General features: G+C 59.8%; 4 protein-coding genes across 4 annotated transcripts; all 4 read right to left on the bottom strand.

Annotated features, from left to right (window-relative positions):
* Nucleotides 1-434: 434 nt before the first annotated feature.
* Nucleotides 435-3,525, bottom strand: LOC129122899 (uncharacterized). The gene is made up of 5 exons (XM_077183464.1): nucleotides 2,387-3,525; nucleotides 1,933-2,031; nucleotides 1,652-1,830; nucleotides 1,346-1,446; nucleotides 435-1,255 (listed from the first exon to the last, which is right to left on the bottom strand). Exons 1-5 carry the CDS (start codon nucleotides 2,706-2,708, stop codon nucleotides 1,141-1,143), a joined length of 816 nt encoding a protein of 271 aa, XP_077039579.1. The 5' UTR covers nucleotides 2,709-3,525; the 3' UTR covers nucleotides 435-1,140.
* A 1,237-nt stretch (nucleotides 3,526-4,762) lies between these two features.
* Nucleotides 4,763-8,847, bottom strand: LOC129123097 (uncharacterized). The gene is made up of 7 exons (XM_077182745.1): nucleotides 8,437-8,847; nucleotides 8,050-8,167; nucleotides 6,721-7,113; nucleotides 6,267-6,365; nucleotides 5,986-6,164; nucleotides 5,699-5,799; nucleotides 4,763-5,608 (listed from the first exon to the last, which is right to left on the bottom strand). The coding sequence occupies exons 1-7, from the start codon at nucleotides 8,845-8,847 to the stop codon at nucleotides 5,494-5,496; spliced, it is 1,416 nt and encodes a 471-aa protein (XP_077038860.1). The 3' UTR covers nucleotides 4,763-5,493.
* Nucleotides 8,848-8,965: 118 nt separating this feature from the next.
* On the bottom strand, nucleotides 8,966-12,622 carry LOC143694797 (uncharacterized). Its single transcript, XM_077183487.1, has 6 exons — nucleotides 12,443-12,622; nucleotides 11,191-11,583; nucleotides 10,713-10,811; nucleotides 10,432-10,610; nucleotides 10,145-10,245; nucleotides 8,966-10,054 (listed from the first exon to the last, which is right to left on the bottom strand). The coding sequence occupies exons 2-6, from the start codon at nucleotides 11,510-11,512 to the stop codon at nucleotides 9,940-9,942; spliced, it is 816 nt and encodes a 271-aa protein (XP_077039602.1). The 5' UTR covers nucleotides 11,513-11,583; nucleotides 12,443-12,622; the 3' UTR covers nucleotides 8,966-9,939.
* Nucleotides 12,623-12,988: 366 nt separating this feature from the next.
* LOC143694792 (uncharacterized) lies at nucleotides 12,989-21,926 on the bottom strand. The gene is made up of 5 exons (XM_077183471.1): nucleotides 19,183-21,926; nucleotides 18,286-18,678; nucleotides 17,524-17,906; nucleotides 17,223-17,323; nucleotides 12,989-17,132 (listed from the first exon to the last, which is right to left on the bottom strand). Exons 1-5 carry the CDS (start codon nucleotides 19,457-19,459, stop codon nucleotides 17,018-17,020), a joined length of 1,269 nt encoding a protein of 422 aa, XP_077039586.1. The 5' UTR covers nucleotides 19,460-21,926; the 3' UTR covers nucleotides 12,989-17,017.
* Nucleotides 21,927-23,357: the final 1,431 nt, after the last annotated feature.

Below are 23,357 nucleotides of genomic sequence, written 5' to 3'. Positions count from 1 at the left end.
GGGCTGCTGCCGCCGCAGCTCGGGGCTCTCTCTCTCGCTCTGGGTGAGTTTTGCCTCATCCGCGTGCGGCAGCGATGCCGAGCAGCAGGGGAGCAGCGAGCGGGGCGGCAAAGCGAGGAGCGCGTCGCGGGGGCAGCGACGTTGCTGTCCCGAAAAAAGCGTGCGAAGAAAAAGGGCCCCACTCTGTGTGAGCTGGGGAAGAAGCGCAGCCCGGGGAAGCCGCTCCTGGGGCTCTCAACAGGGAATTCTCGCAGAGATTCTTGGGCTGGGCTGGGCTGGGCAAGGCCAGGTGCCCGGGCCAGCAAAAGCGCTCTGGCCTCTCCTGCTGCCCCTGTGCAGACAACAGAACACAGCAGGAAAGGCTCGGGGCTCTCAAGAAAGGCAGCCAGAGATCTCTCACCCATCATGGGTAGAACAGGCCCGGACTGGGGAAATTACATTTAATTGAATTTATTATCATACAAATCAGAGCAAGAGAATAATATACAATACAATACAATACAATACAACCTATAATATAATAAAACCAAACCCTAAAAAGTGTTCCTGACACTGTTCTCTGCTTCCTGGGCTTCACTTTGTCCCCAGTTCCCTCCCTCCCTCCTCCCCACACAGTGGCACAGAGGGATGGGTCATGTCACTGCTTCTCCCTCAGGGAGAAAAACCCTGATCCTGCTCCAGCCTGGGACTCCTCCCACAGGAGGACAGTCAGATCCTTCACACACAGACAGACAGACAGCAGACCCTTCTTCACAGCCAGGTGCCTGATGCCGAAAATGGGATTCCACCTCAGCATGTGTCAGCTGTTCTTCCTCTTCCAAAGACAGTCCAAAAGTGTCCCATTCTGGCCACTTGGAGATGATTTCCAAGAGCCCAAGGCAATTTGGATTTCCCATTGGGGCTTGTTGTGTCATGAGGGCAATGCACTCACTGCAGGCAGCACTGGTGGCAGGATGGATTGCAGAGACTTTTCCTTTGCAGCCCCAGCCCAGCGTTGGCACTGGGCATGAAGAGGCACTGAGGTGACCCTGAGAGGGAGTGCAAGGCACAGGGTGCAGCTGAGGAAGGACAGCGCTGTGCTGGGCTCAGAGGTGAAGCTGGCACTGCCCAGTGTGGAGAAGGTCCTTTCTGCAGCCCCTGTTACAGGGGAGCTGGGGCCTTGCTGCAGAGATACGGCCGCTCATTGGAGCAGTTGTCACTCCTCAATCTCCTGTCAGCCAGGTACACGCACTGGGAATCGCCGAGGACAGGAACCCTGCAGGGAGGAGCAGAGGCAGCGCTGGCTGCCAGGGGCAGCCCTTGTGCCCCTGTGCCCCCAGGCCCTGCCCGGCTCCCCGGCACTCACCGGGAGCTGTAGCTGCTGCCGTCCCCCCAGTGCAGGCGCTCGCCCCGTCTGCGCAGCCCGAGCCAGTAATCGACCTTCCCACAGACACGGGAGAGCAAAATCTGCCCAGGAGAGAGGGGAGGAGTGGGAGCTGCCCTGGCCCCTCAGGGGGACACGGGCCCGGGGCTCCCCCCGCACGCCGGGGCTCCTTCCCTGCAAGGCCCCGGCCCAGGGCTGCAGCCCTGGCCCTACGAGCACCGAGCCCGGCCCAGGAGCACCCCCAGGCTGCCCTCAGCCACCCCACACCGCCCGCAGCCCCTCACTCACCATTTCCTCATCCTTGGCAATGGCCAGGGAGGCCCCGAGCTCGGAGCACCGTTCCTCACCCTGCTCCCAGGTGCCGTAATCCTGTGAGAAGTAGTAGCAGACCCCATTGTAGCCAACCCAGCCACGGGGACAGCCCAGAAGTGACAGCGGAGTCGCAGCTGTGACTGGAACCTGTGGTGCTGCAGGGGGAAGAGGAGAAGGTCTGAGGATTGCCCTGTGCAAGGAGCAGGGAGCCCGCTCTGCCCCGAGGGGCTGGGCCCAGGCTGCTGCCCCTCCCTTACCTGCCAGCACAGCCAAGGCCACCCCCAAAGCCAGCACCAGCACCAGGAGCAGCAGAATCAGCACCGCCGTGCCCACGGGATGGCCCCTGATCCATTCACCTGGAGCAGGAAAGAGCTGCTGGCTGCCAGAAGCAGAGCCGGGCCTGCAATCTGCTCAGCCCATGGCCAGGGAGCAGAGCAGGGAGCCCTGAGCCAGTGTGGGCCTCACTCAGCTGGCAGCCAGAGAGCCAAGAGCCTGGCCACAGGCAGGGACACAGCTGTGGCCACAGGCTGCAGCAGGAGAACTGCACAGCCTTGGGGGCAGCTGGGGCTCTTGCTTCCAGCCACTGATGGGGCCCAGCAGAGCACCAGGCCTCTGCCAGACATCGGGAAACAGCCACACACCTGCCAGCCCTGCCCTTGGGAGGGGACACTGTCCCCACCCTAAAGGCCACAGGGGTGGCCCTGCACTCACCCAGGAATCTTCTGCGGTTCCTTTTGTGTTCATTCTTGGTTCCTGATATGCCCTGGGGAGCCAGGGGCTCTCTCACACTCCCATCACTGGTGCAGAATCCATTCTCCACATCTGCACTCACTGCACACTCACAAGTGGCATCCCCCTGCTTATGCCAGGTGGCTTCTTGGGCCCCAGGCAGGTGTGGAACCGCGGCTGCTGGTCCCTGCTGGGGATGCTGGGGCTCATTCGCAACTGCACGAATGGAGCAGACTTCACTCTCGTCCAGCCCACAGGCAGCATCTCTCTGCCTGGAACAATCAGTACTTTGCTTCGGAGACATCAGGAGTGCTGCTGGCAGATCCTTTGGGAGCTCGGCCTCGGGAGCAGCTTCGCAGCCGCGCTGCTGGCACCCTGAAAGGGACACGGGGAGAGGTCACTGCTGGTGCCGGCGCTGGGGGCTCAGGAGGGCGGTGCCAGCCGTGGCTGCGCTGTCCCCGCTGCCCAGAGGTGCGGCAGCAGCTGCGGAGACAAGCGCAGCCTCCGGGAGCTGGGGCAGCACCGACCGCGGGTGGCGCCTGGCCTGGAGCCGCCTCCGAGCTCCGCCGCCGCCTCGCCGGGCTCCGGGTGCCGCCCCCGCTGGGGAATGACCCGAACGCTCCGCCCGCCGCCCCTCCCATCCCGGCCGGGCTCCGCGGGCACTCGGGCTGGTGCCGCTCTGCGCTCACGCTCCCAGGGCACTCGGGCTGGTGCCTCAGCACAGAGCCCATGCGGGAGCGGCTTTTGGCCCATTTGACCGATCTGCGTGCGGGAAAGCAGCGAGGCGGGGTGAAGAGTGGGGGACAGGGGAGCAGCGAGCGGGCTTCGAAAGGCAGCGCGCTTCATGGAAATCACGGCAGCCCTTTTGCTTTCTTGTACCAAAGCGACTCCCGCTGCCTCCATTGGGAGCCAGAGGCAGGGGCATATTCAGAAGCAGAAGCCACGCCAGCAGAGCAGTCAGGTCACTCCTGTCCTGCAAAAACCTTGCTAGGGAAAAGGGCCCCACTCTGTTGAAGCTGGTCGAGAACCGCAGCCCCGGGGAAGCCGCTCCTGGGGCTCTCAACAGTGAATGACAGCAGGGATTCTTGGAGTGAGCCTGGCCAGGTGCCCGGTGCCACCAAAACGGGCGAGTTCCTTGTGCCGGCTTCCCCCATGTCCCCCCCGGCCCTCAGCGCGGCCCCTCCGCCCGCAGCGAGCCCCGAGCTGGGGCAGCACCGACCGCGGCTCCCACCTGGACTGGAGCCGCCTCCGAGCTCCTCCGCCGCCCCGCCGGGCTCCGGGTGCCGCCACCTGCACTCTCCGGGCACTCGACCTGGTGCTATCGGCCGCCGAGGGCGGTGTTTGAGCGGCTTTTGGCCGATTTGACAAATCAGCGTCAGGGAAGCACCGAGGGGCGGTGACGAGAGCCCGGACGGGAACCGCGAGCGGGGCGGGGAGCGGCAGAGCCAGGCAGGGTACGTCATGCAAATCACCCGAATGATTGTGTTTTCTTGGACCAAATTGATTCACGGCAGGGATTCTTGGAGTGAGCCTGGCCAGGTGCCCAGAGGTGCCACCAAAACCGCTCTGTGCCTCTCCTCTTCCCCCCCGGCCCGGCCGCCTCATGGCGCCCCCTCACCCGGCCTGCGAGCTGCCGGCTGCTGCTGGCCCGGGGCAGCTGCGGCTCGGAGCCCGGCCCTGCCGAGGGGCAAGAAGCAGCAGCCCCGGCTGCTCACCATTGTGCCCCGCATTCCCTGCCCCGGCGCCTTGGAGCCCGGGCACACCGAGCGTCGGCACGGCCGCTGCGGCTCCCTGCCTGTGGACACGGAGCGGGTCCCGGTACCGAGGGCAGCGCCGAGCAGCCTCGGCCCCGGAGCAGGCAGGATGCGGCGCTTTGTGCCCGCACTCGGGCTGGTGCCGCTCTGCGCTCACGCTGCCAGGGCACTCGGGCTGCTGCCGCCGCAGCTCGGGGCTCTCTCTCTCTCGCTCTGGGAGAGTTTTGCCTCATCCGCGTGCGGCAGCGATGCCGAGCAGCAGGGGAGCAGCGAGCGGGGCGGCAAAGCGAGGAGCGCGTCGCGGGGGCAGCGACGTTGCTGTCCCGAAAAAAGCGTGCGAAGAAAAAGGGCCCCACTCTGTGTGAGCTGGGGAAGAAGCGCAGCCCGGGGAAGCCGCTCCTGGGGCTCTCAACAGGGAATTCTCGCAGAGATTCTTGTGGTTGGGCTGGGCAAGGCCAGGTGCCCGGGCCAGCAAAAGCGCTCTGGCCTCTCCTGCTGCCCCTGTGCAGACAACAGAACACAGCAGGAAAGGCTCGGGGCTCTCAAGAAAGGCAGCCAGAGATCTCTCACCCATCATGGGTAGAACAGGCCCGGACTGGGGAAATTACATTTAATTGAATTTATTATCATACAAATCAGAGCAAGAGAATAATATACAATAGAATACAATAGAATACAATAGAATACAATACAATACAATACAACCTATAATATAATAAAACCAAACCCTAAAAAGTGTTCCTGACACTGTTCTCTGCTTCCTGGGCTTCACTTTGTCCCCAGTTCCCTCCCTCCCTCCTCCCCACACAGTGGCACAGAGGGATGGGTCATGTCACTGCTTCTCCCTCAGGGAGAAAAACCCTGGTCCTGCTCCAGCCTGGGACTCCTCCCACAGGAGGACAGTCAGATCCTTCACACACAGACAGACAGACAGCAGACCCTTCTTCACAGCCAGGTGCCTGATGCTGAAAATGGGATTCCACCTCAGCATGTGTCAGCTGTTCTTCCTCTTCCAAAGACAGTCCAAAAGTGTCCCATTCTGGCCACTTGGAGATGATTTCCAAGAGCCCAAGGCAATTTGGATTTCCCATTGGGGCTTGTTGTGTCATGAGGGCAATGCAGTCAATGCAGGCAGCAGCGGTGGCAGGATGGATTGCAGAGACTTTTCCTTTGCAGCCCCAGCCCAGCGTTGGCACTGGGCATGAAGAGGCACTGAGGTGACCCTGAGAGGGAGTGCAAGGCACAGGCTGCAGCTGAGGAAGGACAGCGCTGTGCTGGGCTCAGAGGTGAAGCTGGCACTGCCCAGTGTGGAGAAGGTCCTTTCTGCAGCCCCTGTTACAGGGGAGCTGGGGCCTTGCTGCAGAGATACGGCCGCTCATTGGAGCAGTTGTCACTCCTCAATCTCCTGTCAGCCAGGTACACGCACTGGGAATCGCCGAGGACGGGAACCCTGCAGGGAGGAGCAGAGGCAGCGCTGGCTGCCAGGGGCAGCCCTTGTGCCCCTGTGCCCCCAGGCCCTGCCCGGCTCCCCGGCACTCACCGGGAGCTGTAGCTGCTGCCGTCCCCCCAGTGCAGGCGCTCGCCCCGTCTGCGCAGCCCGAGCCAGTAATCGACCTTCCCACAGACACGGGAGAGCAAAATCTGCCCAGGAGAGAGGGGAGGAGTGGGAGCTGCCCCGGCCCCTCGGGGGGACACGGGCCCGGGGCTCCTTCCCTGCAAGGCCCCGGCCCAGGGCTGCAGCCCCGGCCCTACGAGCACCGAGCCCGGCCCAGGAGCACCCCCAGGCTGCCCTCAGCCACCCCACACCGCCCGCAGCCCCTCACTCACCATTTCCTCATCCTTGGCAATGGCCAGGGAGGCCCCGAGCTCGGAGCACCGTTCCTGACCCTGCTCCCAGGTGCCGTAATCCTGTGAGAAGTAGTAGCAGACCCCATTGTAGCCAACCCAGCCACGGGGACAGCCCAGAAGTGACAGCGGAGTCGCAGCTGTGACTGGAACCTGTGGTGCTGCAGGGGGAAGAGGAGAAGGTCTGAGGATTGCCCTGTGCAAGGAGCAGGGAGCCCGCTCTGCCCCGAGGGGCTGGGCCCAGGCTGCTGCCCCTCCCTTACCTGCCAGCACAGCCAAGGCCACCCCCAAAGCCAGCACCAGCACCAGGAGCAGCAGAATCAGCACCGCCGTGCCCACGGGATGGCCCCTGATCCATTCACCTGGAGCAGGAAAGAGCTGCTGGCTGCCAGAAGCAGAGCCGGGCCTGCAATCTGCTCAGCCCATGGCCAGGGAGCAGAGCAGGGAGCCCTGAGCCAGTGTGGGCCTCACTCAGCTGGCAGCCAGAGAGCCAAGAGCCTGGCCACAGGCAGGGACACAGCTGTGGGCACAGGCTGCAGCAGGAGAACTGCACAGCCTTGGGGGCAGCTGGGGCTCTTGCTTCCAGCCACTGATGGGGCCCAGCAGAGCACCAGGCCTCTGCCAGACATCGGGAAACAGCCACACACCTGCCAGCCCTGCCCTTGGGAGGGGACACTGTCCCCACCCTAGAGGCCACAGGGGTGGCCCTGCACTCACCCAGGAATCTTCTGCGGTTCCTTTTGTGTTCATTCTTGGTTCCTGATATGCCCTGGGGAGCCAGGGGCTCTCTCACACTCCCATCACTGGTGCAGAATCCATTCTCCACATCTGCACTCACTGCACACTCACAAGTGGCATCCCCCTGCTTATGCCAGGTGGCTTCTTGGGCCCCAGGCAGGTGTGGAACCGCGGCTGCTGGTCCCTGCTGGGGATGCTGGGGCTCATTCACAACTGCTCGGATGGAGCAGAGTTCATTCTCCTCCTGCTCACAGCCGGCATCTCTCTGCCTGGAACAATCAGTACTTTGCTTCTGACACATCAGGAGTGCTGCTGGCAGATCCTTTGGGAGCTCGGCCTCGGGAACAGCTTCAGAGCCGCGCTGCTGGCACCCTGAAAGGGACACGGGGAGAGGTCACTGCTGGTGCCGGCCCTGGGGGCTCAGGAGGGCGGTGCCAGCCGTGGCTGCGCTGTCCCCGCTGCCCAGAGGTGCGGCAGCAGCTGCGGAGACAAGCGCAGCCTCCGGGAGCTGGGGCAGGACCGACCGCGGGTGGCGCCTGGCCTGGAGCCGCCTCCGAGCTCCGCCGCCGCCTCGCCGGGCTCCGGGTGCCGCCCCCGCTGGGGAATGACCCGAACGCTCCGCCCGCCGCCCCTCCCATCCCGGCCGGGCTCCGCGGGCACTCGGGCTGGTGCCGCTCTGCGCTCACCCTCCCAGAGCACTCGGGCTGGTGCCGCTCTGCGCTCACGCTCCCAGGGCACTCGGGCTGGTGCCGCTCTGCGCTCACCCTCCCAGGGCACTCGGGCTGGTGCCTCAGCACAGAGCCCATGCGGGAGCGGCTTTTGGCCCATTTGACCGATCTGCGTGCGGGAAAGCAGCGAGGCGGGGTGAAGAGTGGGGGACAGGGGAGCAGCGAGCGGGATTCGAAAGGCAGCGCGCTTCATGGAAATCACGGGAGCCCTTTTGCTTTCTTGTACCAAAGCGACTCCCGCTGCCACTTCGGGAGCCAGAGGCAGGGGCATATTCAGAAGCAGAAGCCACGCCAGCAGAGCAGTCAGGTCACTCCTGTCCTGCAAAAACCTTGCTAGGGAAAAGGGCCCCACTCTGTTGAAGCTGGTCGAGAACCGCAGCCCCGGGGAAGCCGCTCCTGGGGCTCTCAACAGTGAATGACAGCAGGGATTCTTGGAGTGAGCCTGGCCAGGAGGTGCCCGGTGCCACCAAAACGGGCGAGTTCCTTGTGCCGGCTTCCCCCATGTCCCCCCCGGCCCTCAGCGCGGCCCCTCCGCCCGCAGCGAGCCCCGAGCTAGGGCAGCACCGACCGCGGCTCCCACCTGGGCTGAAGCTGCCTCCGAGCTCCGCCGCCGCCTCGCCGGGCTCCGGGTGCCGCCACCTGCACTCTCCGGGCACTCGACCTGGTGCTATCGGCCGCCGAGGGCGGTGTTTGAGCGGCTTTCGGCCGATTTGACAAATCAGCGTCAGGGAAGCACCGAGGGGCGGTGACGAGAGCCCGGACGGGAGTCGCGAGCGGGGCGGAAAGGGGCAGGGCCGGGCCGGGCACGTCAAGCGAATCACCCGAATGATTGTGTTTTCTTGGACCAAAGTGACTCACGGCAGGGATTCTTGGAGTGAGGCTGGCCAGCTGCCCAGAGGTGCCACCAAAAGCGCTCTGTGCCTCTCCTCTTCCCCCCCGGCCCGGCCGCCTCATGGCTCCCCCTCACCCGGCCTGCGAGCTGCCGCCTGCTGCTGGCCCGGGGCAGCTGCGGCTCGGAGCCCGGCCCTGCCGAGGGGCAAGAAGCAGCAGCCCCGGGCTGCTCACCATTGTGCTCCGCATTCCCTGCCCCGCCGCCTTGGAGCCCGGGCACACCGAGCGTCGGCACGGCCGCTGCGGCTCCCTGCCTGTGGACACGGAGCGGGTCCCGGTACCGAGGGCAGCGCCGAGCAGCCTCGGCCCCGGAGCAGGCAGGATGCGGCGCTTTGTGCCCGCACTCGGCGCCTGGTGCCGCTCTGCGCTCACGCTGCCAGGGCACTCGGGCTGGTGCCGCTCTGCGCTCACGCTCCCAGGGCACTCGGGCTGCTGCCGCCGCAGCTCGGGGCTCTCTCTCTCTCGCTCTGGGAGGGTTTTGCTTCATCCGCGTGCGGCAGCGATGCCGAGCAGCAGGGGAGCAGCGAGCGGGGCGGCAAAGCGAGGAGCGCGTCGCGGGGGCAGCGACGTTGCTGTCCCGAAAAAAGCGTGCGAAGAAAAAGGGCCCCACTCTGTGTGAGCTGGGGAAGAAGCGCAGCCCGGGGAAGCCGCTCCTGGGGCTCTCAACAGGGAATTCTCGCAGAGATTCTTGGGCTGGGCTGGGCAAGGCCAGGTGCCCGGGCCCAGCAAAAGCGCTCTGGCCTCTCCTGCTGCCCCTGTGCAGACAACAGAACACAGCAGGAAAGGCTCGGGGCTCTCAAGAAAGGCAGCCAGAGATCTCTCACCCATCATGGGTAGAACAGGCCCGGACTGGGGAAATTACATTTAATTGAATTTATTATCATACAAATCAGAGCAAGAGAATAATATACAATAGAATACAATAGAATAGAATACAATACAATACAACCTATAATATAATAAAACCAAACCCTAAAAAGTGTTCCTGACACTGTTCTCTGCTTCCTGGGCTTCACTTTGTCCCCAGTTCCCTCCCTCCCTCCTCCCCACACAGTGGCACAGAGGGATGGGTCATGTCACTGCTTCTCCCTCAGGGAGAAAAACCCTGATCCTGCTCCAGCCTGGGACTCCTCCCACAGGAGGACAGTCAGATCCTTCACACACAGACAGACAGACAGCAGACCCTTCTTCACAGCCAGGTGCCTGATGCCGAAAATGGGATTCCACCTCAGCATGTGTCAGCTGTTCTTCCTCTTCCAAAGACAGTCCAAAAGTGTCCCATTCTGGCCACTTGGAGATGATTTCCAAGAGCCCAAGGCAATTTGGATTTCCCATTGGGGCTTGTTGTGTCATGAGGGCAATGCACTCACTGCAGGCAGCACCGGTGGCAGGATGGATTGCAGAGACTTTTCCTTTGCAGCCCCAGCCCAGCGTTGGCACTGGGCATGAAGAGGCACTGAGGTGACCCTGAGAGGAAGGGCAAGGCACAGGGTGCAGCTGAGGAAGGACAGCGCTGTGCTGGGCTCAGAGGTGAAGCTGGCACTGCCCAGTGTGGAGAAGGTCCTTTCTGCAGCCCCTGTTACAGGGGAGCTGGGGCCTTGCTGCAGAGATATGGCCGCTCATTGGAGCAGTTGTCACTCCTCAATCTCCTGTCAGCCAGGTACACGCACTGGGAATCGCCGAGGACAGGAACCCTGCAGGGAGGAGCAGAGGCAGCGCTGGCTGCCAGGGGCAGCCCTTGTGCCCCTGTGCCCCCAGGCCCTGCCCGGCTCCCCGGCACTCACCGGGAGCTGTAGCTGCTGCCGTCCCCCCAGTGCAGGCGCTCGCCCCATCTGTGCTGCCCGAGCCAGTAATCGACCTTCCCACAGACACGGGAGAGCAAAATCTGCCCAGGAGAGAGGGGAGGAGTGGGAGCTGCCCCGGCCCCTCAGGGGGACACGGGCCCGGGGCTCCTTCCCTGCAAGGCCCCGGCCCAAGGCTGCGGCCCCGGCCCTACGAGCACCGAGCCCGGCCCAGGAGCACCCCCAGGCTGCCCTCAGCCACCCCACACCGCCCGCAGCCCCTCACTCACCATTTCCTCATCCTTGGCAATGGCCAGGGAGGCCCCGAGCTCGGAGCACCGTTCCTGACCCTGCTCCCAGGTGCCGTGATCCTGTGAGAAGTAGTAGCAGACCCCATTGTACCCAACCCAGCCATGGGGACAGCCCAGAAGTGACAGCGGAGTCGCAGCTGTGACTGGAACCTGTGGTGCTGCAGGGGGAAGAGGAGAAGGTCTGAGGATTGCCCTGTGCAAGGAGCAGGGAGCCCGCTCTGCCCCGAGGGGCTGGGCCCAGCCTGCTGCCCCTCCCTTACCTGCCAGCACAGCCAAGGCCACCCCCAAAGCCAGCACCAGCACCAGGAGCAGCAGAATCAGCACCGCCGTGCCCACGGGATGGCCCCTGATCCATTCACCTGGAGCAGGAAAGAGCTGCTGGCTGCCAGAAGCAGAGCTGGGCCTGCAATCTGCTCAGCCCATGGCCAGGGAGCAGAGCAGGGAACCCTGAGCCAGTGTGGGCCTCACTCAGCTGGCAGCCAGAGAGCCAAGAGCCTGGCCACAGGCAGGGACACAGCTGTGGCCACAGGCAGGGACACAGCAGTGGGCACAGGCTGCAGCAGGAGAACTGCACAGCCTTGGGGGCAGCTGGGGCTCTTGCTTCCAGCCACTGATGGGGCCCAGCAGAGCACCAGGCCTCTGCCAGACATCGGGAAACAGCCACACACCTGCCAGCCCTGCCCTTGGGAGGGGACACTGTCCCCACCCTAGAGACCACAGGGGTGGCCCTGCACTCACCCAGGAATCTTCTGCGGTTCCTTTTGTGTTCATTCTTGGTTCCTGATATGCCCTGGGGAGCCAGGGGCTCTCTCACACTCCCATCACTGCTGCAGAATCCATTCTCCACATCTGCACTCACTGCACACTCACAAGTGGCATCCCCCTGCTTATGCCAGGTGGCTTCTTGGGCCCCAGGCAGGTCTGGAACCGCGGCTGCTGGTCCCTGCTGGGGATGCTGGGGCTCATTCGCAACTGCACGAATGGAGCAGAGTTCACTCTCCTCCTGCTCACAGCCGGCATCTCTCTGCCTGGAACAATCAGTACTTTGCTTCGGACACATCAGGAGTGCTGCTGGCAGATCCTTTGGGAGCTCGGCCTCGGGAACAGCTTCGCAGCCGCGCTGCTGGCACCCTGAAAGGGACACGGGGAGAGGTCACTGCTGGTGCCGGCGCTGGGGGCTCAGGAGGGCGGTGGCAGCTGTGGCTGCGCTGTCCCCGCTGCCCAGAGGTGCGGCAGCAGCTGCGGAGACAAGCGCAGCCTCCGGGAGCTGGGGCAGCACCGACCGCGGGTGGCGCCTGGCCTGGAGCCGCCTCCGAGCTCCGCCGCCGCCTCGCCGGGCTCCGGGTGCCGCCGCCGCTGGGGAATGACCCGAACGCTCCGCCCGCCGCCCCTCCCATCCCGGCCGGGCTCCGCGGGCACTCGGGCTGGTGCCGCTCTGCGCTCACGCTCCCAGGGCACTCGGGCTGGTGCCTCAGCACAGAGCCCATGCGGGAGCGGCTTTTGGCCCATTTGACCGATCTGCGTGCAGGAAAGCAGCGAGGCGGGGTGAAGAGTGGGGAACAGGGGAGCAGCGAGCGGGCTTCGAAAGGCAGCGCGCTTCATGGAAATCACGGGAGCCCTTTTGCTTTCTTGTTCCAAAGCGACTCCCGGTGCCTCCATTGGGAGCCAGAGGCAGGGGCATATTCAGAAGCAGAAGCCACGCCAGCAGAGCAGTCAGGTCACTCCTGTCCTGCAAAAACCTTGCTAGGGAAAAGGGCCCCACTCTGTTGAAGCTGGTCGAGAACCGCAGCCCCGGGGAAGCCGCTCCTGGGGCTCTCAACAGTGAATGACAGCAGGGATTCTTGGAGTGAGCCTGGCCAGGAGGTGCCCGGTGCCACCAAAACGGGCGAGTTCCTTGTGCCGGCTTCCCCCATGTCCCCCCCGGCCCTCAGCGCGGCCCCTCCGCCCGCAGCGAGCCCCGAGCTGGGGCAGCACCGACCGCGGCTCCCACCTGGACTGGAGCCGCCTCCGAGCTCCGCCGCCGCCTCGCCGGGCTCCGGGTGCCGCCGCCGCTGCGGAACGGGACAAACGCAATGACCCGCCCGCCGCTCCGGTCCCGGCACTCTCACCCGTGCGTCTCCGCGGGCGCTGCCGCTGGTGCCACCGCTCCCCGTCAGAGGTGGGCTCGGTGCCGGCGGGGTTTCGGCTCAGTTGCTGACGGCAGCGACCCCGAGCGCCACCAGCAGGGAAAGCAGCGAGCGAGCGGGGCGGCAAAGCGTGGGGCGCACCGCGGGGGCACCGAGGCTCCGGTGCCCACAAAAGCCGTGCTAGGACTAAAGTCCCCAGGCCACTGAGGCCGGAGAAGAAGCGCAGCCCCGGGGAAGCCGCTCCTGGGGCTCTCAACAGGGAATTCTCGCAGAGATTCTTGAGCTGGGCTGGGCAAGGCCAGGTGCCCGGGCCAGCAAAAGCGCTCTGTGCCTCTGCTCCTGCCCCTGTGCAGACAACAGAACACAGCAGGAAAGGCTCGGGGCTCTCAAGAAAGGCAGCCAGAGATCTCTCACCCATCATGGGCAGAACAGGCCCAGACCGGGGAAATCAAATTTAATTGAATTTATTATCAAACAAATCAGAGCAAGGGAATCAGTAGGCTGCCAAATCCTAAAAATGCACCTTCTTGACACTGTTCTCTCCTTCCTGGGCTCCACTTTATCCCCGATTCTCAGATTTCAATGGCTGGGCTGCAGCACAGGAGGAATCGCAGCGCCCTCCGTGCCCGTGGCCAGCACGGCTGGGACATTCCCTGCTCCACTGCCCTGCTCACACTGCAAGGGGGCTCTGGCTCTGCACTGGGGACACCTCCCACCCAGAGGCCACCAGCTGTGGGCTAAAGCTCTCGGTGCCATGCCTTGGAACACGGTTTGCTTCGTTAAAAGCACAGGCTCTCCGTGGATGTCTTGCTTAGCTACAGTCACTGGCAATGCAGCAGTAATGGCTCTGAGTGGTTTGGGCTGAATTGCTGCTGGAGTGCTGCAAGCAAGAGCTGAAGCTGTCAGCTCTTGGTTACAATGTACTGAACTAATAGTTGGGAAAACGGAAAATCTAAGAATGATGGTTTTGTCTCTGCTTAGAATGAAAATGTCCTGTCTCTGTTGTGAAGTACTAATGACCCCTGCGGGCAGAAACTGATGACAAAAGTTTGTTTAGAGCTATGGTAATGTAGAAGCTGTTAGTTTGCATTGTGCCCTGGGGGGTAATAATTCGGGGTTGCTCGGGAGATTTCTGGTGATTTTACAAATCGCATCCGCTCTGTTCGTTTGCGATGGAGCCGCCGTTCTTTGTTTTGTGTCACGGTGGCGCTGTGAGCTCTTGTTGAAGTTCCCGACAGAGAACTGTTCTGTTCTGTTAAATTTAGAGCGACAGCGATCGGTATAATGCCTCTTTTTTGTGCTGAGGGTAAGTATCAGGTGATTTTGTATTTTTCTCTTCTTCAGAACAGTCTTTTTAAAAATGACTATTTTTTTACAGTTAAAAATGGCTCTTTAATGGGCTCTACCTGGAAAGCAGTGAGGGTTTCTTCAATAGTTTTGGTTTGAGCCTCAACAACTCTTTGGAATTTATTTCCCCGTGAATCTTGGGACTTTGTAAGTTGTTCCCCCAGTGCGGGAGCTTGTATGGTCACGATGTGCTGTGGAGTGCAGAGTTACCACAAGCTGAGAGCATTGGTGGCACTGTTGGTGGCTGCTCTGGTAACAAAGCCCTTTGCCATTTATTGTTTGCATTAGTAAAGGCAAGGCTTTAATTCAGTGAGGATGTGCTGTTTCCTTAGGACACTGCTTCTGAACTGCTTGTGCCAAGCGATCTAAAAAGGCAAGATGAGGTTTGGTTGTGGCTTGTTGAATCAGAGAATCGGCGTTTTCATGGGTTCTTGCAGTTGTACAGTTAAAAGAGTCCTTCTGGCTGCATTTTTAATATCTCTTATTCCTGCTCTAGAAGGGGTTCGGCTTGGTCTTCAGCTTTATGGTTTGGAGGATCTCTAGCTAATTGACTGATTGTTAGCTGGGCTTTGGGCTTCTAGCAGAGCTCTCCACTGATCTGTGAGGATGCTTTCACTGTTCCAAGTCCCACAGAATATATTGTGAGTTTGTTAAAATTACAGATGAAATGTTACAGCAGTCTGAAGGTGTGAGGTGATAAGAATCATATCTACTTCTCATCACGTTATTGAATACTGGGAGTTTAAGCTGTTGTCTTTAAAAGGCTTTTCCCAATTTCTGAATATCCTAATGTGCTATAGGCTCCCACCAAGGATTAGCATTATTTTCCTTATATCGAACTGGCACAGCAAGGATTTTTCTATATGATGAATTAAAATCTTTATCTTGCATGAGTTTAGGTCTAATGTCAGCCCAGTTAGTCAGTTCCCATTGTGTGTTCACGGGGCTGGGATGGAACGGGTTAAACTCTTCCTCTGAACCAGGGTCCGTGCCCTGCTTCATTTCCCTGTGGAGGAGTTGTCAAATCCCGGGTTTTTCTCTCGTTCCTCTCTTTGGCGGCAGTCAGAGCTCGGGTTTTGCAGCGCTGGCAGAGCAGCCTCGCTCCTTTTGCTCGGCAGAGCTGCCCTCGCTCCCGGCCGGGCAGGGCTGGAGGATCCCGGGCGGGCTGGGGATGGCAGCGGGGGCTGCAGCCGGGAGAGCGGCGGGGCTGCGGGGCAGCGCCGGGGGCACCGCGGCTCCGCTCGGGCTTGCGGGGCCCCTGGGCGCGGCTGGAGGGAGGGAGGGCTCGGAGACACGGCTGGGGACGCGGCGGGCTTTGCACACGGCAATGGGCAACTGGAAAGATTCGCAATTTGTTTAAATAACTTAATAATTACCTCATTTGTATGGAGGGAATGCATGTGTACTTGAATGGTTTTGGTTTATGGTAAACGTATTGTACAGTTTAACTGGGTCTCGGAGGGAGGGTGAACACAGAAGTGTTATTTATAGTTGGAAACTGCTTTTGAACTTAAGATTGAACTTTTGAACGCAAATTTTTAGGTTTGGCTTTGAAATATTATAAGAATTAGATCTTTAAGGAGCTTTAAGTCTTTTATAAATGCCTTTGGGTTGCTTGGATATTTTGTGCTGGATTATGTTTTTTAAAGCTTGCTTGATGTTGTGTAATAGGAGACAAGATTGGCTTCTGTTCGAGTTGAGCTCATGATGCAGGTAGATAAAAGTCTTGACTGTTTGGGTATGTTTTTTTTTTTTCATTTTTGTAGAAGAATTAATTCTTTAGGGTCTTGTTTCTTTGTAGTAGCACTGAACAGAAATTATTTTGAGGATTTTTAACTGCTTGAAAGATAGTTGCGTTATTGGGTCTTTTATAATGAAACTACTGTTTTGTTGTTTTTTTAGTTTCTATAAAGATGGGGTAACTGAGAAGTGTTATAAAAGATTTTATTTAATTATCAGTCTCAATAAAGAATTAAGCATAAACATATAAAACTCAACGTTATTCTATTAAAAGCTAATTTGTTTCCTAATTCGTACACCTTACAAATATTTGTCAAGCTATTTGCTTTTACCACACAATAGTATTACTTCTAACACCAATCACCTCTATTTGTACCTCACATAGTCCTATTAGAATGCATCTTTCATAGTTCTAATTCTCTAAAATATCTACTCTTTATAAAGCCATATTTTAAAACTTACTAAAACATATTTCTAACGCAATTTCTCTCTCAACAATATCATCTCTATTCCATAGCTTTCCTAAGTCAACACACCTGATCTCAATATTTGCATACAGATGTACAAGTCTGTGTGAGCTTTGTAACAAAGTTTAGAAATTCTTTCCAAATCCATCCCTCGCAACTCCGGAGCAGCGAAAGTTCAGAGCAGCACCCGAGGGGCAGCGGCAGCCGGGTCTGAGCAGGGCAGGGAGAGGCGAGCTCAGGGTCCCTGGCACCCGAGCAGGGGGGACAGGGCCCTCCGGATCGAGGGCTGACAGCGAGGTGCCCCTGCAGGGGCTGCTCTCACAGGCACAGGCTCACCCCACAACCCCACAGCAGGAGAAGCTGCTCTGGGCTGGGTTATGGCGCTGGCAACAAATTCCCTTCCCCAAGCAGCAGCTCTGACTGTCCTCCTCCAAAGCTGAGAGAGAGAAAAAGAGAGAGAGAGAGAGAGAGCACCTGCAGCTGACAGACTCTTCTCCACAGTCAGGTGCCAGATGCCCAAAGTGCGATTCCTCCTCAGGACGTGTCAGCTGTTCTAACTCTGCCAAGGACAGTCCACAAGTATCATCTTCAAGCCACTTTGTGAGAATTTCCAAGATCCCAGAGACATCTGGACTTCCCATTGGAGCTTGTTGTGTCATGAGGGCAATGCAGTCACTGCAGGCAGCAGCGGTGGCAGGATGGATTGCAGAGACTTTTCCTTTGCAGCCCCAGCCCAGCGTTGGCACTGGGCATGAAGAGGCACTGAGGTGACCCTGAGAGGGAGTGCAAGGCACAGGGTGCAGCTGAGGAAGGACAGCGCTGTGCTGGGCTCAGAGGTGAAGCTGGCACTGCCCAGTGTGGAGAAGGTCCTTTCTGCAGCCCCTGTTACAGGGGAGCTGGGGCCTTGCTGCAGAGATACGGCCGCTCATTGGAGCAGTTGTCACTCCTCAATCTCCTGTCAGCCAGGTACGCACACCCGAAATTATCAAAGACGGGAACCCTGCAGGGAGGAGCAGAGGCAGCGCTGGCTGCCAGGGGCAGCCCTTGTGCCCCTGTGCCCCCAGGCCCTGCCCGGCTCCCCGGCACTCACCGGGAGCTGTAGCTGCTGCCGTCCCCCCAGTGCAGGCGCTCGCCCCGTCTGCGCAGCCCGAGCCAGTAATCGACGTTCCCGCGGAGGCGGAAGAGCAAATCCTGCCCAGGAGAGAGGAGTGGGAGCTGCCCCGGCCCCTCGGGGGGACACGGGCCCGGGGCTCCCCCCGCACGCCGGGGCTCCTTCCCTGCAAGGCCCCGGCCCAGGGCTGCAGCCCCGGCCCTACGAGCACCGAGCCCGGCCCAGGAGCACCCCCAGGCTGCCCTCAGCCACCCCACACCGCCCGCAGCCCCTCACTCACCATGGCCTCCTCATCCTTGGCAATGGCCAGGGAGGCCCCGAGCTCGGAGCACCGCTCCTGACCCTGCTCCCAGGTGCTGTAATCCCGTGAGAAGTAGTAGCAGACCCCATTGTACCCAACCCAGCCATGGGGACAGCCCAGAAGTGACAGAGGTGTCGCATGTGTGACTGGAACCTGTGGTGCTGCAGGGGGAAGAGGAGAAGGTCTGAGGATTGCCCTGTGCAAGGAGCAGGGAGCCCGCTCTGCCCCGAGGGGCTGGGCCCAGGCTGCTGCCCCTCCCTTACCTGCCAGCACAGCCAAGGCCACCCCCAAAGCCAGCACCAGCACCAGGGGCAGCAGAATCAGCACCGCCGTGCCCACGGGATGGCCCCTGATCCATTCACCTGGAGCAGGAAAGAGCTGCTGGCTGCCAGAAGCAGAGCCAGGCCTGCAATCTGCTCAGCCCATGGCCAGGGAGCAGAGCAGGGAACCCTGAGCCAGTGTGGGCCTCACTCAGCTGGCAGCCAGAGAGCCAAGAGCCTGGCCACAGCCAGGGACACAGCAGTGGCCACAGCCAGGGACACAGCAGTGGGCACAGGCTGCAGCAGGAGAACTGCACAGCCTTGGGGGCAGCTGGGGCTCTTGCTTCCAGCCACTGATGGGGCCCAGCAGAGCACCAGGCCTCTGCCAGACATCGGGAAACAGCCACACACCTGCCAGCCCTGCCCTTGGGAGGGGACACTGTCCCCACCCTAGAGACCACAGGGGTGGCCCTGCACTCACCCAGGAATCTTCTGCGGTTCCTTTTGTGTTCATTCTTGGTTCCTGATATGCCCTGGGGAGCCAGGGGCTCTCTCACACTCCCATCACTGGTGCAGAATCCATTCTCCACATCTGCACTCACTGCACACTCACAAGTAGCATCCCCGTGCTTATGCCAGGTGGCTTCTTGGGCCTCAGGCAGGTGTGGAACCGCGGCTGCTGGTCCCTGCTGGGGATGCTGGGGCTCATTCACAACTGCACGAATGGAGCAGACTTCACTCTCGTCCAGCCCACAGGCAGCATCTCTCTGCCTGCAACAATCAGTACTTTGCTTCGGAGACATCAGGAGTGCTGCTGGCAGATCCTTTGGGAGCTCGGCCTCGGGAGCAGCTTCACAGCCGCGCTGATGGCAGCCTGAAAGGGACACGGGGAGAGGTCACTGCTGGTGCCGGCCCTGGGGGCTCAGGAGGGCGGTGGCAGCTGTGGCTGCGCTGTCCCCGCTGCCCTGAGGTGCGGCAGCAGCTGCGGAGACAAGCGCAGCCTCCGGGAGCTCTCGGTGCCCGCAGCCCCGGCCCCTGTGGCTCTGCAGCCGCTGCAGCCCAGCTCCGTGCCGGGCCGGGCGCTGACAGCGCCTGCGAGCTGCCGCCTGCTGCTGGCCCGGGGCAGCTGCGGCTCGGAGCCCGGCCCTGCCGAGGGGCAAGAAGCAGCAGCCCCGGGCTGCTCACCATTGTGCCCCGCATTCCCTGCCCCGGCGCCTCGGAGCCCGGGCACACCGAGCGCCGGCACGGCCGCTGCGGCTCCCTGCCTGTGAACGTGGGAAGCCGGCACAAGGAACTCGCCAGAACCCCCCGGCCCTCAGCGCGGCCCCTCCGCCCGCAGCGAGCCCCGAGCTGGGGCAGCACCGACCGCGGCTCCCACCTGGGCTGGAGCCGCCTCCGAGCTCCGAGCGCCGCCGCCGCCGCTCCGCTCCCGGCCAAACCCACCGGGCAAGGCCGGTGCCGCCGTAGGGTGGAGCCGACGTGGGTGTGGTAGGGATTTTGGCCGCTTTGACCAAACAGCGCGCAGGGAAGCTCTCAATGTGAGTGCGGCCAGGTGCGAGGGAGGGAACCTTGTTTGGGGACACTCCCTGCACAGAGAAGGCGTTAGCAGGGAGTGAAGATAAGGCGGGAGTGATCCTGGTGGACATCCTAGACATGCAGGATGTTTTCCTAGGGCTCACGAGTCACAGCTGGTGAGTGAGCTTTCCCGGGGAGGGACTTTGCTAAATTTGTTGTTTATGAATAGGGATGGGCTTGTGGGAGATGTGCTGCTTGGAGGCCTCCTGGGGCACGGTGATGATGAAATTACAGTGTTCTCAATATTTGGTGATATCGGGAGGATCATCAATAAAATTTTTACAGTAGACTTCTGGAGAGCAGAGTTTGGCATATTTTGGAGTCTTATTCAGAAAGTCCCTTGGGAAGCAGCCCTTTAAAAACAAAGGAGTCCAGGAAATGTGGGCATGCTTCAAAACAGATCTTGAGGGCACAGGAACAGACTGTCCCTGTGTTCCAAAAAACAACTCAATGAGGAAAACGTCCAGCCTGGATGGGAACGAGGTTTTGGAAGAACTTAGGAATAAAAGGAGGATGTATCATCTTTGGAAGGAGGGTCAGGTTTCTCAGGAAGTATTTAAGGGGACTGCTAGGGCAATGTAGGAAAAAAATTCGGGAAAGAAAAAAATGTAGGGAAGCCAAAGCTCAGTTTGAACTTAATTTGGTAACTTTTGTAAAGGCTAATAAAAACTGTTTTTACAAATATATTAATGGTAAAAGGAAGGGAAGCTTTTGTTCTGTTTTGGATGCAGGAGGGAACTTAGTAACTGCAGATGAGGAGAAGGCAGAGGTGCTCAATGCTTTCTTTGCCTCAGCCCTTAGTGGAAACACAGCTTGTCCTCATTACAAGTGAACTCCTGGGCTGGTGGATGGTGTCAGGGAGCAGAATGGGCCCCCTGTGATCCAGGAGGAGGCAGTCAGAGAACTGCTGAGCTGCTTGGATGCTCATAAAGCTGTGGGCCCAGAGGGGATCCACCCCAGGGGGATGAGGGAGCTGAGAGATGAGCTTGGGAAGCTGCTCTCCATCATTTACCAACAGCCCTGGCTCACTGGGGAGCTTCCAGATGTCTGGAAGCTGGCCAACGTGACACTCATCCACAACAAGGGTGGGAAGGAGGATCTTGGTAATTACAGGCCGGTTAGCCTGACCTCAGTGCCCAGTAAGGTCATGGAGCAGTTTATATTGATTTCATCAGGCAGCACTTCCAGGATGGCCAGGGTGTCGGAGCCAGCCAGCAGGGGTTTAGGAGGGGTAGGTCGTGTTTGACCAACCTGGTCTCCTTCCATGACCAGGTGACCCTGCTGGTGGGTGCAGGAAAAGCTGTGGATGTGTCTGTTTGGGCTCCAGCAAGGCCTTTGGCACTGTCTCCCACAGCTCCCTCCTGGAAAAGCTGCAGCCCAGGACTGGGACAGGAGCGCTCTGTGCTGGGCTCAGACCTGGCTGGATGGGCCAGAGAGTGGTGCTGAGGGTGCTGCATCCAGCTGGGGCCAGGCACCAGGGGTGTCCCTCAGGGCTCTGTGCTGGGGCCAGCTCTGTTCAGTGTTTGCACTGACCCCATGGATGAGGGGATTGAGGCTTTCATTCGTAAATCTGCAGAGGACTCTGAGCTGGGAGCTGTGTCCATCTGTGGGAAGGTAGGAGGGCTCTGCAGGGAGACCTGGAATGGTTGGATAGATGGGCAGAGTGCAGGAAGATGAAGCTTAATAAGTCCAAGTGCCCAGTGCTGTACTTTGGCCACAATAACGCCTGCAATGCTCTGGGCTGGGGATGGTGTGGCTGGACAGTGCCCAGGCAGAAAGGGACCTGGGCGTGCTGGTGACAGCCAGCTGAACGTGAGCCAGCAGTGTGCCCTGGTGGCCAAGAAGGCCAAGGGATCCTGGCCTGGATCAGGAATGGTGTGGCCAGCAGGAGCAGGGAGCTCATTCTGCCCCTGTACCTGGCCCTGCTGAGGGCACACCTCGAGTGCTGTGCCCAGCTCTGGCCCCTCAGGCTGGGAAGGACCTTGGGACGCTGGAGCCCATCCAGAGGAGGCAACGAGGCTGGAGAGGGGCTGGGAACACAAACCCCGTGAGGAAGCACTGAGGGAGCTGGGGGTGCTCAGCCTGGAGAAAAGGAGACTCAGGGGTGACCTCATCACTCTGTACAGCTCCTGAAAGGTGACTGTGCTCAGCTGGGGCTGGGCTCTTTCTCCAGGCAGCACTGACAGAAACAGAGGGACAGTCATAACCTGCACCAAGGGAAATATAGGTTGGATATTAGGAAGAAGTTTTTTACACAAAGGGTGATAAAGTTCTGGAATGGCTGCCCAGGGAGGTGGTGGAGTCACCATCCCAGGATGTGTTTAAAAACAGACTGGATGTGGCACTGGGTGCCAGGGTTTAGTTGAGGTGTTGGGGCTGGGCTGGACTCGATGGTCTTGGAGGTCTCTTGCAACCCAGCCCGGTGATTCTGGGATTGTGTGACCGCGGGCAGCCGCTCCCTCGGCGATCCCAGCGCAGGGGGGACACGGGGGAAGCCGCCCCCAGGAACTCGCCAGAACCCCCCGGCCCTCAGCGCGGCCCCTCCGCCCGCAGCGAGCCCCGAGCTGGGGCAGCACCGACCGCGGCTCCCACCTGGGCTGGAGCCGCCTCCGAGCTCCGCCGCCGCCTCGCCGGGCTCCGGGTGCCGCCGCCGCTCCGCAATGTCCCGAACGCGCCGCCGCCGCTCCGGTCCCGGTCAGAGACTCCGGGCTCGGCCGCTGGCACCGCAAGATGGAGCCGCCGTGGGGTCCGAGTGGCTTTTGGCTGTTTTGAACAACCAGAGCACGGACAAACAGCCGATGGTGGTTTGTGGGAGGGAGCGAGTCAAGAGTGGATGCGAACAGGACCAGTTTTCAGGGAGCCCGAGAACAGAAAAAAGAGCCAGGCTGAAGGCAATTGCGCACAGGAGCAGTTGGCAAGGAGCCTGAGAAAACAGAAATTAGCCCTGTCGAGATCCACAGCATTCTGGGCATGTTTCCAGAGCTCAGGAGTCGCAGCTGGTGAGCGAGCCTTCCAGGGGAGGGACATCGTTAGAATTGTTGTTTGTGGATAGAGACGGGGTGGTGGGAGCTGTGCTGGTTGGAGGCCTCCTGGGGCACGGTGACCATGAAATCACAGTGTTCTCTATATTTGGTGATATCAGGAGGATCATCAATAACGTTTTTATATTAGATTTCTGAAGGGCAGACTTTGGGCTATTGAGAAGACTTATTCAAAAAGTCCCTGGGGAAGCAGCCCTTAAAAACAAAGGAGTTTGTTTTTACATGTCAGGAAAGGTGGGCATGCATCAAAACAGAGATCTTGAGGGCACAGGAACAGACTGTCCCTGTGTGCCCAAAGAGGAGTTGACGAGTCAAACGTCCAGCCTGGATGGGCAATGAGGTTTTGAAGGAACTCAGGAATAAAAGTAGGAGGTATCATCTTTGGAAGGAGGGTCAGGTTTCTCAGGAACTATTTAAGGGGGCTGCTAGAGTACATAGGAAAAAATAATGAAAGGCAAAAGCTCAGCTTAAACTTAATTTGGTAATTTTGTAAAGGATTACAGATATAATAATAGTAAAAGGAAGGGAAGGACCAACTTTTGTTCTGTTTTGGATGCAGGAGGGAACTTAGTAACTGCAGATGAGGAGAAGGCAGAGGTGCTCAATGCTTTCTTTGCCTCAGCCCTTAGTGGAAACACAGCTTGTCCTCAGGACAAGTGAACTCCTGGGCTGGTGGATGGTGTCAGGGAGCAGAATGGGTCCCCTGTGATCCAGGAGGAGGCAGTCAGAGAACTGCTGAGCTGCTTGGATGCTCATGAATCTGTGGGCCCAGAGGGGATCCACCCCAGGGGGATGAGGGAGCTGAGAGATGAGCTTGGGAAGCTGCTCTCCATCATTTACCAACAGATCTCTCACCCTTCATAGGCATAAGAAGGCCAGAGTAGGGACATTAATTTTACTTGAATTTATTATCAAAGAAATCAGAGCGAGGGAATGC

This window comes from Agelaius phoeniceus, chromosome 9 (assembly GCF_051311805.1).
Source record: "Agelaius phoeniceus isolate bAgePho1 chromosome 9, bAgePho1.hap1, whole genome shotgun sequence".
In the NCBI taxonomy this organism is placed as follows: domain Eukaryota; kingdom Metazoa; phylum Chordata; class Aves; order Passeriformes; family Icteridae; genus Agelaius; species Agelaius phoeniceus.
The sequence above is the reverse complement of the archived record's forward strand: the minus strand, read 5'-3'. Positions and strand labels throughout refer to the sequence as shown.

Coding starts and splice junctions, on each gene's coding strand:
- LOC143694792 (XM_077183471.1), bottom strand. CDS start 19,459: ATGTCTAGGATGTCCACCAGGATCACTCCCGCCTTATCTTCACTCCCT. Junction 17,907..18,285: donor GAACCGCAGAAGATTCCTGG/GTGAGTGCAGGG, acceptor TTCCTGCTCCAG/GTGAATGGATCAGGGGCCAT. Junction 17,133..17,222: donor GGCAGCAGCTACAGCTCCCG/GTGAGTGCCGGG, acceptor TCCTCCCTGCAG/GGTTCCCGTCTTTGATAATT.
- LOC129122899 (XM_077183464.1), bottom strand. CDS start 2,708: ATGTCTCCGAAGCAAAGTACTGATTGTTCCAGGCAGAGAGATGCTGCC. Junction 2,032..2,386: donor GAACCGCAGAAGATTCCTGG/GTGAGTGCAGGG, acceptor TTCCTGCTCCAG/GTGAATGGATCAGGGGCCAT. Junction 1,831..1,932: donor GGCCTTGGCTGTGCTGGCAG/GTAAGGGAGGGG, acceptor TTCCCCCTGCAG/CACCACAGGTTCCAGTCACA.
- LOC129123097 (XM_077182745.1), bottom strand. CDS start 8,847: ATGAAGCAAAACCCTCCCAGAGCGAGAGAGAGAGAGCCCCGAGCTGCG. Junction 8,168..8,436: donor GGCGGCAGCTCGCAGGCCGG/GTGAGGGGGAGC, acceptor ATCGGCCGAAAG/CCGCTCAAACACCGCCCTCG. Junction 5,609..5,698: donor GGCAGCAGCTACAGCTCCCG/GTGAGTGCCGGG, acceptor TCCTCCCTGCAG/GGTTCCCGTCCTCGGCGATT.
- LOC143694797 (XM_077183487.1), bottom strand. CDS start 11,512: ATGTGTCCGAAGCAAAGTACTGATTGTTCCAGGCAGAGAGATGCCGGC. Junction 10,812..11,190: donor GAACCGCAGAAGATTCCTGG/GTGAGTGCAGGG, acceptor TTCCTGCTCCAG/GTGAATGGATCAGGGGCCAT. Junction 10,055..10,144: donor GGCAGCAGCTACAGCTCCCG/GTGAGTGCCGGG, acceptor TCCTCCCTGCAG/GGTTCCTGTCCTCGGCGATT.